Source organism: Oncorhynchus nerka, linkage group LG12 (genome assembly GCF_034236695.1).
Source record: "Oncorhynchus nerka isolate Pitt River linkage group LG12, Oner_Uvic_2.0, whole genome shotgun sequence".
Classification (NCBI taxonomy): domain Eukaryota; kingdom Metazoa; phylum Chordata; class Actinopteri; order Salmoniformes; family Salmonidae; genus Oncorhynchus; species Oncorhynchus nerka.
The window spans coordinates 12,821,748-12,839,773 of NC_088407.1; the positions used below are offsets into that span (position 1 = coordinate 12,821,748).

Here is an 18,026-nt window from a genome sequence, read left to right on the forward strand (position 1 = left end):
AACACCCTCCACTCTACACTATAACACCCTCCACTCTACACTATAACACCCTCCACTCTACACTATAACACCCTCCACTCTACACTATAACACCCTCCACTCTACACTATAACACCCTCCACTCTACACTATCTCCACTCTACACTATAACACCCTCCACTCTACACTATAACTATAATACTCTACACTATAACACCCTCCACTCTCACTATAACTATAATCTACACTATAACACCCTCCACTCTACACTATAACACCCTCCTCTCTACACTATAACACCCTCCTCTCTACACTATAACACCCTCCACTCTACACTATAACACCCTCCTCTCTACACTATAACACCCTCCTCTCTACACTAAAACACCCTCCACTCTACACTATAACACCCTCCACTCTACACTATAACACCCTCCACTCTACACTATAACTATAATACTCTACACTCTACACTATAACACCCTCCACTCTACACTATAACACCCTCCACTCTACACTATAACACCCTCCACTCTACACTATAACACCCTCCACTCTACACTATAACACCCTCCACTCTACACTATAACACCCTCCACTCTACACTATAACACCCTCCACTCTACACTATAACACCCTCCACTCTACACTATAACACCCTCCTCTCTACACTATAACACCCTCCTCTCTACACTATAACACCCTCCACTCTACACTATAACACCCTCCTCTCTACACTATAACACCCTCCTCTCTACACTATAACACCTCCACTCTACACTATAACACCCTCCCCTCACTATAACTCTACACTATAACACCCTCCACTCTACACTATAACACCCTCCACTCTACACTATAACACCCTCCACTCTACACTATAACTATAATACTCTACACTCTACACTATAACACCCTCCACTCTACACTATAACACCCTCCACTCTACACTATAACACCCTCCACTCTACACTATAACTATAATACTCTACACTCTACACTATAACACCCTCCACTCTACACTATAACACCCTCCACTCTACACTATAACACCCTCCACTCTACACTATAACACCCTCCACTCTACACTATAACACCCTCCACTCTACACTATAACACCCTCCACTCTACACTATAACACCCTCCACTCTACACTATAACACCCTCCACTCTACACTATAACACCCTCCCTCTACACTATAACACCCTCCTCTCTACACTATAACACCCTCCACTCTACACTATAACACCCTCCTCTCTACACTATAACACCCTCCTCTCTACACTATAACACCCTCCACTCTACACTATAACACCCTCCACTCTACACTATAACACCCTCCACTCTACACTATAACACCCTCCACTCTACACTATAACACCCTCCACTCTACACTATAACACCCTCCACTCTACACTATAACACCCTCCACTCTACACTATAACACCCTCCACTCTACACTATAACTATAACCCTACACTATAACACCCTCCACTCTACACTATAACATAACTATAATACTCTACACTATAACACCCTCCACTCTACACTATAACACCCTCCACTCTACACTATAACTATAATACTCTACACTATAACACCCTCCACTCTACACTATAACACCCTCCTCTCTACACTATAACACCCTCCTCTACACTATAACACCCTCCACTCTACACTATAACACCCTCCCTCTACACTATCTCCACTCTACACTATAACACCTCCACTCTACACTATAACACCCTCCACTCTACACTATAACACCCTCCACTCTACACTATAACACCCTCCACTCTACACTATAACACCCTCCACTCTACACTATAACACCCTCCACTCTACACTATAACACCCTCCACTCTCCACTCTACACTATAACACCCTCCACTCTACACTATAACATAATACTCCACTCTCCACTCTACACTATAACACCCTCCACTCTACACTATAACACCCTCCACTCTACACTATAACACCCTCCACTCTACACTATAACACCCTCCACTCTACACTATAACACCCTCCACTCTACACTATAACACCCTCCACTCTACACTATAACACCCTCCACTCTACACTATAACACCCTCCACTCTACACTATAACTATAACACCCTCCACTCTACACTATAACACCCTCCACTCTACACTATAACACCCTCCACTCTACACTATAACACCCTCCACTCTACACTATAACACTATAACACCCTCCACTCTACACTATAACACCCTCCACTCTACACTATAACACCCTCCACTCTACACTATAACACCCCCTACACTATAACACCCTCCCTCTACACTATAACACCCTCCACTCTACACTATAACACCCTCCACTCTACACTATAACACCCTCCACTCTACACTATAACACCCTCCACTCTACACTATAACACCCTCCACTCTAACACCCTCCACTCTACACTATAACACCACTATAACACCCTCCACTCTACACTATAACACCCTCCACTCTACACTATAACACCCTCCACTCTACACTATAACACCCTCCACTCTACACTATAACACCCTCCACTCTACACTATAACACCCTCCACTCTACACTATAACACCCTCCACTCTACACTATAACACCCTCCACTCTACACTATAACACCCTCCACTCTACACTATAACACCCTCCACTCTACACTATAACACCCTCCACTCTACACTATAACACCCTCCACTCTACACTATAACACCCTCCACTCTACACTATAACACCCTCCACTCTAACACCCTCCACTCTACACTATAACACCCTCCACTCTACACTATAACACCCTCCACTCTACACTATAACACCCTCCTCTCTACACTATAAACCCTCCACTCTACACTATAACACCCTCCACTCTACACTATAACACCCTCCACTCTACACTATAACACCCTCCACTCTACACTATAACACCCTCCACTCTACACTATAACACCCTCCACTCTACACTATAACACCCTCCACTCTACACTATAACACCCTCCACTCTACACTATACCCTCCACTCTACACTATAACACCCTCCACTACACTATAACACCCTCCACTCTACACTATAACACTCTACACTATAACACCCTCCACTCTACACTATAACACCCTCCACTCTACACTATAATAACTATAACTATAACCACTCCTCCACTCTACACTATAACACCCTCCTCTCTACACTATAACACCCTCCTCTCTACACTATAACACCCTCCACTCTACACTATAACACCCCTCCCTCTACACTACTATAACACTCTACACTATAACACCCCCTCCACTCTACACTATAACACCCTCCTCTCTACACTATAACACCCTCCACTCTACACTATAACACCCACTATAACACCCCTCTCTACACTATAACACCCTCCTCTCTACACTATAACACCCTCCACTCTACACTATAACACCCTCCACTCTACACTATAACACCCTCCACTCTACACTATAACACCCCACTCTACACTATAACACCCTCCACTCTACACTATAACACCCTCCACTCTACACTATAACACCCTCCACTCTACACTATAACACCCTCCACTCTACACTATAACACCCTCCCTCTACACTATAACACCCTCCTCTCTACACTATAACACCCTCCACTCTACACTATAACACCCTCCTCTCTACACTATAACACCCTCCACTATAACACCCTCCACTCTACACTATAACACCCTCCTCTCTACACTATAACACCCTCCACTCTACACTATAACACCCTCCACTCTACACTATAACACCCTCCACTCTACACTATAACACCCTCCACTACACTATAACACCCTCCACTCTACACTATAACACCCTCCACTCTACACTATAACACCCTCCACTCTACACTATAACACCCTCCACTCTACACTATAACACCCTCCACTCTACACTATAACTATAATACTCTACACTATAACACCCTCCACTCTACACTATAACTATAATACTCTACACTATAACACCCTCCACTCTACACTATAACACCCTCCACTCTACACACCCTCCACTCTACACTATAACTATAATACTCTACACTATAACACCCTCCACTCTACACTATAACACCCTCCTCTCTACACTATAACACCCTCCTCTCTACACTATAACACCCTCCACTCTACACTATAACACCCTCCTCTCTACACTATAACACCCTCCACTCTACACTATAACACCCTCCACTCTACACTATAACACCCTCCACTCTACACTATAACACCCTCCACTCTACACTATAACACCCTCCACTCTACACTCCATAACTATAACACCCTCCACTCTACACTATAACACTATAACACCCTCCACTCTACACTATAACACCCTCCACTCTACACTATAACACCCTCCACTCTACACTATAACACCCTCCACTCTACACTATAACACCCTCCACTCTACACTATAACACCCTCCACTCTACACTATAACACCCTCCACTCTACACTATAACACCCTCCTCTCTACACTATAACACCCTCCACTCTACACTATAACACCCTCCACTCTACACTATAACACCCTCCACTCTACACTATAACACCTCCTCTCTACACTATAACACCCTCCACTCTACACTATAACACCCTCCACTCTACACTATAACACCCTCCACTCTACACTATAACACCCTCCACTCTCTATAACACCCTCCACTCTACACTATAACACCCTCCACTCTACACTATAACACCCTCCACTCTACACTATAACACCCTCCACTCTACACTATAACACCCTCCACTCTACACTATAACACCCTCCACTACACTATAACACCTCCACACTATAACACCCTCCACTCTACACTCTAACTATAACACCCTCCACTCTACACTATAACACCTCCACTCTACACTATAACACCCTCCACTCTACACTATAACACCCTCCACTCTCTACACTATAACACCCTCCACTCTACACTATAACACCCTCCACTCTACACTATAACACCCTCCACTCTACACTATAACAACACCCTCCACTCTACACTATAACACCCTCCTCTCTACACTATAACACCCTCCACTCTACACTATAACACCCTCCACTCTACACTATAACACCCTCCTCTCTACACTATAACACCCTCCACTCTACACTATAACACCCTCCACTCTACACTATAACACCCTCCTCTCTACACTATAACACCCTCCACTCTACACTATAACACCCTCCTCTCTACACTATAACACCCTCCCTCTACACTATAACACCCTCCACTCTACACTATAACACCCTCCACTCTACACTATAACACCCTCCCTCTACACTATACTCTACACTATAACACCCTCCACTCTACACTATAACACCCTCCACTCTACACTATAACACCCTCCACTCTACACTATAACACCCTCCACTCTACACTATAACACCCTCCACTCTACACTATAACACCCTCCACTCTACACTATAACACCCTCCACTCTACACTATAACACCTCCACTCTACACTATAACACCCTCCACTCTACACACTATAACACCCTCCACTCTACACTATAACACCCTCCACTCTACACTATAACACCCTCCACTCTACACTATAACACCCTCCACTCTACACTATAACACCCTCCACTCTACACTATAACACCCTCCACTCTACACTATAACACCCTCCACTCTACACTATAACACCCTCCACTCTACACTATAACACCCTCCACTCTACACTATAACACCCTCCACTCTACACTATAACACCCTCTACACCCTCTACACTATAACACCCTCCACTCTACACTATAACACCCTCCACTCTACACTATAACACCCCTCTACACTATAACACCCTCTACACTATAACACCCTCCACTCTACACTATAACACCCTCCACTCTACACTATAACACCCTCCACTCTACACTATAACACCCTCCACTCTACACTATAACACCCTCCACTCTACACTATAACACCCTCCACTCTACACTATAACACCCTCCACTCTACACTATAACACCCTCCACTCTACACTAACTATAACCCTCCACTCTACACTATAACACCCTCCACTCTACACTATAACACCCTCCACTCCACTATAACACCCTACACTATAACACCCTCCACTCTACACTATAACACCCTCCACTCTACACTATAACACCCTCCACTCTACACTATAACACCCTCCACTCTACACTATAACACCCTCCTCTCTACACTATAACACCCTCCACTCTACACTATAACACCCTCCACTCTACACTATAACACCCTCCTCTCTACACTATAACACCCTCCACTCTACACTATAACACCCTCCACTCTACACTATAACACCCTCCACTCTACACTATAACACCCTCCACTACACTATAACACCCTCCACTCTACACTATAACACCCTCCACTCTACACTATAACACCCTCCACTCTACACTATAACTATAATAACACTACACTATAACACCCTCCACTCTACACTATAACACCCTCCACTCTACACTATAACACCCTCCACTCTACACTATAACTATAACACCCTCCAACTACACTATAACACCCTCCACTCTACACTATAACCCTCCACACCCTCCACTCTACACTATAACACCCTCCACTCTACACTATAACACCCTCCACTCTACACTATAACACCCTCCACTCTACACTATAACACCCTCCACTCTACACTATAACACCCTCCACTCTACACTATAACACCCTCCACTCTACACTATAACACCCTCCACTCTACACTATAACACCCTCCTCTCTACACTATAACACCCTCCACTCTACACTATAACACCCTCCTCTCTACACTATAACACCCTCCTCTCTACACTATAACACCCTCCACTCTACACTATAACACCCTCCACTCTACACTATAACACCCTCCACTCTACCCCTCCACTACATAACACCCTCCACTCTACACTATAACACCCTCCACTCTACACTATAACACCCTCCACTCTACACTATAACACCCTCCACTCTACACTATAACACCCTCCACTCTACACTATAACACCCTCCACTCTACACTATAACACCCTCCACTCTACACTATAACTATAATACTCTACACTATAACACCCTCCACTCTACACTATAACTATAATACTCTACACTATAACACCCTCCACTCTACACTATAACACCCTCCACTCTACACTATAACTATAATACTCTACACTATAACACCCTCCACTCTACACTATAACACCCTCCTCTCTACACTATAACACCCTCCTCTCTACACTATAACACCCTCCACTCTACACTATAACACCCTCCTCTCTACACTATAACACCCTCCTCTCTACACTATAACACCCTCCACTCTACACTATAACACCCTCCTCTCTACACTATAACACCCTCCACTCTACACTATAACACCCTCCCTCTACACTATAACACCCTCCTCTCTACACTATAACACCCTCCACTCTACACTATAACACCCTCCCTCTACACTATAACACCCTCCTCTCTACACTATAACACCCTCCACTCTACACTATAACACCCTCCTCTCTACACTATAACACCCTCCACTCTACACTATAACACCCTCCACTCTACACTATAACACCCTCCACTCTACACTATAACACCCTCCACTCTACACTATAACACCCTCACCCTCCACTCTACACTATAACACCCTCCACTCTACACTATAACACCCTCCACTCTACACTATAACACCCTCCACTCTACACTATAACTATAATACTCTACACTATAACACCCTCCACTCACTATAACACCCTCCACTCTACACTATAACTATACCCTCCACTCTACACTATAACACCCTCCACTCTACACTATAACACCCTCCACTCTACACTATAACACCCTCCACTCTACACTATAACTATAATACTCTACACTATAACACCCTCCACTCCACTATCTATAATACACTATAACACCCTCCACTACACTCTACACTATACACACCCTCCACTCTACACTATAACTATAATACCCTCCACTATACACTATAACACCCTCCTCTCTACACTATAACACCCTCCTCTCTACACTATAACACCCTCCACTCTACACTATAACACCCTCCACTCTACACTATAACACCCTCCACTCTACACTATAACACCCTCCACTCTACACTATAACACTAATACTCCACTCTACACTATAACACCCTCCACTCTACACTATAACACCCTCCACTCTACACTATAACACCCTCCACTCTACACTATAACACCCTCCACTCTACACTATAACACCCTCCACTCTACACTATAACACCCTCCACTCTACACTATAACACCCTCCACTCTACACTATAACACCCTCCACTCTACACTATAACACCCTCCCTCTACATAACACCCTCCACTCTACACACTCCATAACACCCTCCACTCTACACTATAACACCCTCCACTCTACACTATAACACCCTCCACTCTACACTATAATACCCTCCACTCTACACTATAATACCCTCCACTCTACACTATAACACCCTCCACTCTACACTATAACACCCTCCACTCTACACTATAACACCCTCCACTCTACACTATAACACCCTCCACTCTACACTATAACACCCTCCACTCTACACTATAACTATAACACCCTCCTCTCTACACTATAACACCCTCCACTCTACACTATAACTATAATACTCTACACTCTAACACCCTCCACTCTACACTATAACACCCTCCACTCTACACTATAACACCCTCCACTCTACACTATAACTATAACACCCTCCACTCTACACTATGAAATGTGATTGATTGCCGGGCGGGAGAGAAGTGAGATATTACAGTTTGTTAAAGGTAAATGTGAGTCTCTTTTTGTTTGGAGAAATGCAGCTGCAGAAAGCGGAAAACACACACATGATTTATTTTAAAAGGACACAGGTTTGAGGAAGTCCATGTCCTCTCTCTCTCTCTCTCTCTCTCTCTCTCTCTCTATCAGTTCATTTGCATAATTTCCATTCAGTATTAGCGGTTGATGCTTATACCGTTGCCTTATTTGGTGCTGCTGGCTCGTTCATTTAGTATCGTCATGTCAACACAACATACCAGGATACTGCATGCAGAGACACCAGATTATACCTGAAGATGACCTACAGATTATACCTAAAGATTACCTACAGATTATACCTACAGATTACCTACAGATTATACCTACAGATTATACCTACAGATTACCTACAGATTATACCTACAGATTATACCTACAGATTATACCTGAAGATGACCTACAGATTATACCTGAAGATGACCTACAGATTATACCTAAAGATGACCTAAAGATTACCTACAGATTATACCTACAGATTATACCTACAGATTACCTACAGATTATACCTACAGATTACCTACAGATTATACCTACAGATTACCTACAGATTATACCTACAGATTACCTACAGATTATACCTACAGATTATACCTACAGATTATACAGTAGGCTATATGCACCAATGCTATATAATACAGGTATTACATTATAATTTACGTATTTCATTTTTATACAGTTACAATGATCTGATCTCACGTGTGTGAAAAAAAAGGAAAGGGGATGTGTGTGTGTGTGTGTGCGCGCAAGAAGGGATACACAGCTGCAGATAGCAGGCAGGAGGAAGCAGAGGCTCCTGGGTAATTATCCCACACACTTCCTGTCCCCTGGTTTCTGTCTCAGCGGCAGTTATATTGACATTTGAGTCATTTAGCAGACGCTCTACCCAGAGCCACTTGCAGGAGCATTCGGAAAGTATTCAAACCTTTTGCTATGAGTCTCAAAATTGAGCTCCAGTGCTTCCTGTTTCCATTGATCATCCTTGAGATGTTTCTACAACTTGACTGGAGTCCACCTGTGGTAAATTCAATTGATTGGACATGATTTAGAAAGGCACACACCTGTGTATATAAAGTCAAACAGTTGACAGTGCATGTCAGAGCAAAAACTGAGCCATGAGGTCGAAGGAATTATCTGTAGAGCTCAGACAGGATTGTGTCGAGGCACAGATCTGGGGAAGGGTACTAAAATATTTCTACAGCATTGAAGGTCCCCAAGAACACAGTGGCCTCCATCATTCTTAAATGGAAGAAGTTTGGAACCACCAAGACTCTTCCTAGAGCTGGCGGCCCGGCCAAACTGAGCAATCGGGGAGAAGGGCCTTGTTTAGGGAGGTGACCAAGAACCTGATGGTCACTTTGACGGAACTCCAGAGTTCCTATGTGGAGATGGGAGAACCTGCAGCACTCCACCAATCAGGCCTTTATGGTAGAGTGGCCAGACTGAAGCCACTCCTCAGTAAAAGGTACATGACAGCCCACTCGGAGTTTGCCAAAAGGCACCTAAAGACTCTTAGACCGTGAGAAACAAGATTCTCTGGTCTGATGAAACCAAGATTGAACTCTTTGGCCTGAATGTCAAGCGTCACGTCTGGAAGACACTTGGCACCATCCCTACGGTGAAGCATGGTGGTGGCAACATCATGCTGTGGGGAGGTTTTTCAGTGGCAAGGACTGGGAGACTAGTCAGGATCAAGGGAAAGATGAACGAAGCAAAGTACAGACAGATCGTTGATGAAAGTGCTCAGGACCATTGTCCTTCCAACAGGACAATGACCCTAAGCACACAACCAAGACAACGCAGGAGTGGCTTCGGGACAAGTCTCTGAATGTCCTTGAGTGGCCCAACCAGAGCCCAGACTTGAACCCGACTGAACATCTCTGGAGAGACCTGAAAATAGCTGTGCAGTGTTGCTCCCCATCCAACCTGACAGAGCTTGAGAGGATCTGCAGAGAAGAATGGGAGAAACTCCCCAAATACAGGCGTGCTAAGTTTGTACCGTCAAACGCTGCTTCAACTAAGTACTGAGTAAAGGGTCTGAATACTTATGTAAATGTGATATTTCAGTTTTTATATGTAATAAATTTGCTAAAAATATCCAAACCTGTTTTTGCTTTGTCATTATGGGGTACTGTGACGTCATTATGGGGTAATGTGATGTCATTATGGGGTAGTGTGATGTCATTATGGGGTATTGTGATGTCATTATGGGGTATTGTGTGTAGATTGATTCAATTGTTAATTTTTTCCTCATTAATTTTAGAATAGGGCTTAAACGTAACAAAATGTGGGAAATGTCAAGGGGTCTGAATACTTTCAGAATACACTGTACATTACTGCATTCATTTTAAGATTGTTATGTGAGACAACACTGTGTGAGTGTGTATGTCTATGTGTGAGTGTGGGTGTGTCTGTGTGTGTGGGTGTCTCTGTGTACTCTCCATCACTGTCATTTAGCCCCAAACATATTCACTTTGACCCCTCTTCCCTCCCTCTCTCCATCTCCTCCCTCGATCTCTCTCCCCCCCTCTCTCTGTCTTCCTCCTCTCCCTCTCTATCTTCCCCCTCTCTCTCTCTCTCTCTCTCGCTCTCTCTTCCTCCTCTCTCTCTTCCTCCTCTCCCTCTCTCTCTTCCCCCCCTCCCTCTCTCTCTTCCTCCTCTCCTCTCTCTCTCTTCCCTCTCTCTCTCTCCCCCCTCTCTCTCTCTCTCTGTCAGGCTCATGCCTTAGAGTTGACCTGTTATTTGCATGGCGTGAGCAGTGACATTTGAACATGTAAAGAGCTTGAGTCTGTCTATAGAAAGGTCATGCCTCTGTCAGACCGTTCTCTCACATATCCATTCCTGTTTGTTAAGAGTCTAAACATTAGCTCAATATTTAGTAAATAAGGCAATGAGATTATGACATAGGGCCACCTAATTTGTTTACACTCTAGGCAGAATGTAAACACACACACGCACGCACGCACGCACACACACACACACACACACACACACACACTCCTAGTTAGTCACCTCCTGTGTTTACTGAGGTCACACTGTGTCTCTGAACAGGAAGGGACTCCGTGATGTTAGCTGGTACTTCCTCTTGTTATAGATAGCCCAATTGGAGGTTCCATTCTCTGAATAGGTCTTCAACCACCTGCTTGAGAGACTGTGTGTGTGTATGACTGATTAGACTTTCTCTCAGGGACTTGAGTACAGGCCTCTAAATGTTCCTACTTCCTGTATACCACTTCCTGTATACCACTAAGGCCTTCTGCAGATTTCCCCTATTTCCCCTCAAGGGTTGTTCTGTGTTCTCATATAGATCCCTAGTGTCCTAGATGGAATTAACTATAGTAATTGTATTTACTGAAGAACACATTCATTTGGTTAGTACTGACTGTGGTTACCAAACAGTTTTACTCTCCTAAAAGCTGTTTACATTTTAGTAGTTGGATTGAATAACTGATCATTTGTAACATCAGTCTCTCTCCCTCTCGTCTCTCTCCCTCCATCAGAAATGGAAGAAGAACTGGTTTGTCCTCTACCCAGCCAGTCAAAACGGCATCGCTCGCTTAGAGTTTTTTGACAGCTCAGGGGGCGGGGCCAGCGACAAACCCAACACCAAGAAACTAGACAAGAAGGTAGGTTCAAATCCCTGATTGGACAAGAGGGTTGTAGGTTCAAATCCTTGGTCGGACGTAGGGCTGGGCGATATATCGAATTAATTAGATTCATTTCAATTGATGGTTTTGCGCGATATTCCAAATGCCTGTATCGCAAGAATCAAGGTTTTGTTACTTTTTGTTTTTCTGAGCGCTTATGTCCGCTTGTTCTCATGTTGTCTTTTTGGTCGTCTCCTTCTGTGCTGTGTCCCATTTACACCAGAGATCTGGATGTAATGAAGAGATGCACGTCTCCGTCCTAACAATGGGAGTCATTGTCCCAAAGGCAGGAAGGCAGGCGACAAGTTTAGGTCCAATATAAGCCCATAGAAACACATTGGTCATATTTTGGACAGATATAGGTGAGAGGTTTGCTTCGTCTCTTCCTCTATGGTTTACACACACACACACACACACACACCAAGCCCCTCCCCCTGCCTCTCACGCCAACAAAGTTGAGGAGAGGGGAAAGGGGATACCTAGTCAGTGTTGAGGAGAGGGGAAGGGGATACCTAGTCAGTGTTGAGGGGAAAGGGGATACCTAGACAGTGTTGAGGGGAAAGGGGATACCTAGTCAGTGTTGAGGGGAAAGGGGATACCTAGACAGTGTTGAGGAGAGGGGAAAGGGGATACCTAGACAGTGTTGAGGGGAAAGGGGATACCTAGTCAGTGTTGAGGAGAGGGGAAAGGGGATACCTAGTCAGTGTTGAAAGGGATACCTAGTCAGAGGGGAAAGGGGATACCTAGTCAGTGTTGAAGAGACAGTGTTGAGGGGAAAGGGGATACCTAGTCAGTGTTGAGGGGAAAGGGGAGAGTGGAAGAGGGGATACCTAGACAGTGTTGAGGGGGGGAAAGGGGATACCTAGTCAGTGTTGAGGGAGGGGAAAGGGGATACCTAGTCAGTGTTGAGGGGAGGGGAAAGGGGATACCTAGACAGTGTTGAGAGGGGAAAGGGGATACCTAGTCAGTGTTGAGGGGAGGGGAAAGGGGATACCTATTCAGTGTTGAGGGGAAAGGGGATACCTATTCAGTGTTGAGGGGAAAGGGGATACCTAGACAGTGTTGAGGAGAGGGGAAAGGGGATACCTAGACAGTGTTGAGGAGAGGGGAAAGGGGATACCTAGACAGTGTTGAGGGAAAAGGGGATACCTAGACAGTGTTGAGGAGAGGGGAAAGGGGATACCTAGACAGTGTTGGGGAAAGGGGATACCTAGACAGTGTTGAGGGGAAAGGGGATACCTAGACCGTGTTGAGGGGAAAGGGGATACCTAGAAAGTGTTGAGGAGAGGGGAAAGGGGATACCTAGACAGTGTTGAGGGGAAAGGGGATACCTAGACAGTGTTGAGGGGAAAGGGGATACCTAGACAGTGTTGAGGGGAAAGGGGATACCTAGACAGTGTTGAAGAGAGGGGAAAGGGGATACCTAGACAGTGTTGAAGAGAGGGGAAAGGGGATACCTAGACAGTGTTGAGATACCTAGGGAAGGGGGGATACCTAGACAGTGTTGAGAAAGGGATACCTAGGGAAAGGGGATACCTAGACAGTGTTGAGGAGAGGGGAAAGGGGATACCTAGACAGTGTTGAGGAGAGGGGAAAGGGGATACCTAGACAGTGTTAAGGGGATACCTAGACAGTGTTAAGGAGAGGGGAAAGGGGATACCTAGACAGTGTTGAGGGGAAAGGGGATACCTAGACAGTGTTGAGGGGAAAGGGGATACCTAGACAGTGTTGAGGAGAGGGGAAAGGGGATACCTAGACAGTGTTGAGGAGAGGGGAAAGGGGATACCTAGACAGTGTTGAAGAGAGGGGAAAGGGGATACCTAGACAGTGTTGAAGAGAGGGGAAAGGGGATACCTAGACAGTGTTGAAGAGAGGGGAAAGGGGATACCTAGTCAGTGTTGAGGGGAAAGGGGATACCTAGACAGTGTTGAGGGGAAAGGGGATACCTAGTCAGTGTTGAAGAGAGGGGAAAGGGGATACCTAGTCAGTGTTGAAGAGAGGGGAAAGGGGATACCTAGACAGTGTTGAAGAGAGGGGAAAGGGGATACCTAGTCAGTGTTGAGGGGAAAGGGGATACCTAGTCAGTGTTGAGGGGAAAGGGGCTACCTAGACAGTGTTGAGGGGAAAGGGGATACCTAGTCAGTGTTGAGGGGAAAGGAGATACCTAGTCAGTGTTGAGGGGAGGGGAAAGGGGATACCTAGACAGTGTTGAGGAGAGGGGAAAGGGGATACCTAGACAGTGTTGAGGGGAAAGGGGATACCTAGACAGTGTTGAGGGGAAAGGGGATACCTAGTCAGTGTTAAGGGGATACCTAGACAGTGTTGAGGGGAAAGGGGATACCTAGACAGTGTTGAGGGGAAAGGGGATACCTAGACAGTGTTGAGGGGAAAGGGGATACCTAGTCAGTGTTGAGGGGAAAGGGGATACCTAGACAGTGTTGAGGGGAAAGGGGATACCTAGTCAGTGTTGAGGGGAGGGGAAAGGGGATACCTGAGACAGTGTTGGGAGGGATACCTAGACAGTGTTGAGGAGAGGGGAAAGGGGATACCTAGACAGTGTTGAGGGGAAAGGGGATACCTAGACAGTGTTGAGGGGAAAGGGGATACCTAGACAGTGTTGAGGGGAAAGGGGATACCTAGTCAGTGTTGGGGAAAGGGGATACCTAGACAGTGTTGAGGGGAAAGGGGATACCTAGTCAGTGTTGAGGGGAAAGGGGATACCTAGTCAGTGTTAAGGGGAAAGGGGATACCTAGACAGTGTTGAGGAGAGGGGAAAGGGGATACCTAGACAGTGTTGAGGGGAAAGGGGATACCTAGACAGTGTTGAGGGGAAAGGGGATACCTAGACAGTGTTGAGGAGAGGGGAAAGGGGATACCTAGACAGTGTTAAGGGGATACCTAGACAGTGTTAAGGAGAGGGGAAAGGGGATACCTAGACAGTGTTGAGGGAAAGGGGATACCTAGACAGTGTTGAGGGGGGAAAGGGGATACCTGAGGGGAAGACAGTGTTGAGGGGGGGAAAGGGGAAAGGGGATACCTAGACAGTGTTGAGGAGAGGGGAAAGGGGATACCTAGACAGTGTTGAGGAGAGGGGAAAGGGGATACCTAGACAGTGTTGAGGGGAAAGGGGATACCTAGACAGTGTTGAGGGGAAAGGGGATACCTAGTCAGTGTTGAGGGGAAAGGAAAGGGGATACCTAGTCAGTGTTGAGGGAAAGGGGATACCTAGACAGTGTTGAGGGGAAAGGGGATACCTAGACAGTGTTGAGGGGAAAGGGGATACCTAGACAGTGTTGAGGGGAAAGGGGATACCTAGACAGTGTTGAGGAGAGGGGAAAGGGGATACCTAGACAGTGTTGAGGAGAGGGGAAAGGGGATACCTAGACAGTGTTGAGGGGAAAGGGGAAAGGGGATACCTAGACAGTGTTGAGGGGAAAGGGGATACCTAGTCAGTGTTGAGGGGAAAGGGATAGTGTTGAGGGGAAAGGGGACAGTGTTGAGGGGAAAGGGGATACCTAGTCAGTGTTGAGGGGAAAGGGGATACCTAGACAGTGTTGAGGGGAAAGGGGATACCTAGTCAGTGTTGAGTGGGGAGGGGAAAGGGGATACCTAGACAGTGTTGAGACAGTGAGAGGGGAAAGGGGATACCTAGACAGTGTTGAGGGGAAAGGGGGGGATACCTAGACAGTGTTGAGGGGAAAGGGGATACCTGAGGGGAAAGACAGTGTTGAGGGTTGAGGGGAAAGGGATACCTAGTCAGTGTTGGGGAAAGGGGATACCTAGACAGTGTTGAGGGGAAAGGGATACCCTAGTCAGTGTTGAGGGGAAAGGGGATACCTAGTCAGTGTTAAGGGGAAAGAGGGGATACCTAGACAGTGTTGAGGGGAGGAGAGGGAAAGGGATACCTAGACAGTGTTGAGGGGAAAGGGGATACCTAGACAGTGTTAAGGGGAAAGGGGATACCTAGACAGTGTTGAGGGGAAAGGGGATACAGTGTTGAGACAGTGTTGAGTGTTGAGAGGGGAAAGGGGATACCTAGACAGTGTTAAGGGGATACCTAGACAGTGTTAAGGAGAGGGGAAAGGGGATACCTAGACAGTGTTGAGGGGAAAGGGGATACCTAGACAGTGTTGAGGGGAAAGGGGATACCTAGACAGTGTTGAGGGGAAAGGGGATACCTAGACAGTGTTGAGGAGAGGGGAAAGGGGATACCTAGACAGTGTTGAGGAGAGGGGAAAGGGGATACCTAGACAGTGTTGAGGGGAAAGGGGATACCTAGACAGTGTTGAGGGGAAAGGGGATACCTAGTCAGTGTTGAGGGGAAAGGGGATACCTAGACAGTGTTGAGGAGAAAGGGGATACCTAGACAGTGTTAAGGGGAAAGGGGATACCTAGTCAGTGTTGAGGAGAGGGGAAAGGGGATACCTAGTCAGTGTTGAGAGGGGATCACATCAACTCGCATTCGAGGTTTGGTCCAACAGAATGGGTCATACGGACACCAAAACACATGGAGACAGTATTTCACTGTAATAGAGGAGAAGATAACAATACTAACAATACTCTTTTTATGTCTCAACTACTCCAATTGAGACAGACACTAGTAAAACGAGAGTATCAATGAACATTGATTCTGGAAAATGAATGCTCAGTTTGTAGCGAGCGGCATTGGGGTAACCACGTTTCAGTCCAACACTGTTATACTAGCTGTCTAGTCTGTGTTTTATACACGTGAAATAAGCATAATACACAATTATATAACCTGTTCTCCTTGTGAGAAATAAGGTTGGCCACTTGATTTCAACATCTGAACCAGGTGGACAGGCTAACATGCTGTTCAAACAGTTGGAGACGGACAGAATGGGGTGTTCATAATAATTAGACTGTTCAACCTCGTTAGCTAGCAAATAGATCCAAGTTGCCTAAACTTGAAATATAAACATTAGCTACTCACTAGCACGTGGGCTTGTGCTTGACAGATTGTTTTAAGAGAACTGTGTTAATGTTCTATAATGGCTGCTACCAGAAGTTGGTCATTATTAGTGAATGTGCATTTTGCATGGTTCTGGTTACATCTGTAACAAACAGGGCATTTTTATAAAACAGACTTGAAAGCCAAATCAGTGATTATTGCAAAAAAACAAACTTTATTTTATTATTATTTTGTTTTACCTTTATTTAACGAGGCAAGTCAGTTAAGAACAAATTCTTATTTTCAATGACGGCCTAGGAACAGTGGGTTAACTGGTCTAGGAACAGTGGGTTAACTGGTCTAGGAACAGTGGGTTAACTGGTCTAGGAACAGTGGGTTAACTGGTCTAGGAACAGTGGGTTAACTGGTCTAGGAACAGTGGGTTAACTGGTCTAGGAACAGTGGGTTTAACTGCCTGTTCAAGGGAAGAACGACGGATAAAATAATTATGATTGTGGAAGGCTTATATTTAGCCTAGGTTTATCTTCACAAGCCCTGAATTCATAAGATTATTGCTGACTGATTGAAATGCAGTGTATTGGGTCTTTAATTATACAACGTTTATTTAGATAT

General features: G+C 45.4%; 1 protein-coding gene across 2 annotated transcripts in view; it reads left to right on the forward strand.

Moving 5' to 3' along the window:
• dok1b (docking protein 1b) overlaps positions 1 to 18,026 on the forward strand; it is a 40,038-nt gene that overhangs the window by 9,092 nt on the left and 12,920 nt on the right. Inside the window, exon 2 of one of the 2 annotated variants that reach the window (XM_065025245.1) lies at positions 12,338 to 12,463. The exons of the other annotated variant lie outside the window; for it this stretch is intronic. Coding sequence (XP_064881317.1) covers positions 12,338 to 12,463 — 126 coding nt within the window. The remainder of the gene's footprint in view (positions 1 to 12,337; positions 12,464 to 18,026) is intronic. 2 annotated transcript variants of the gene reach the window in all.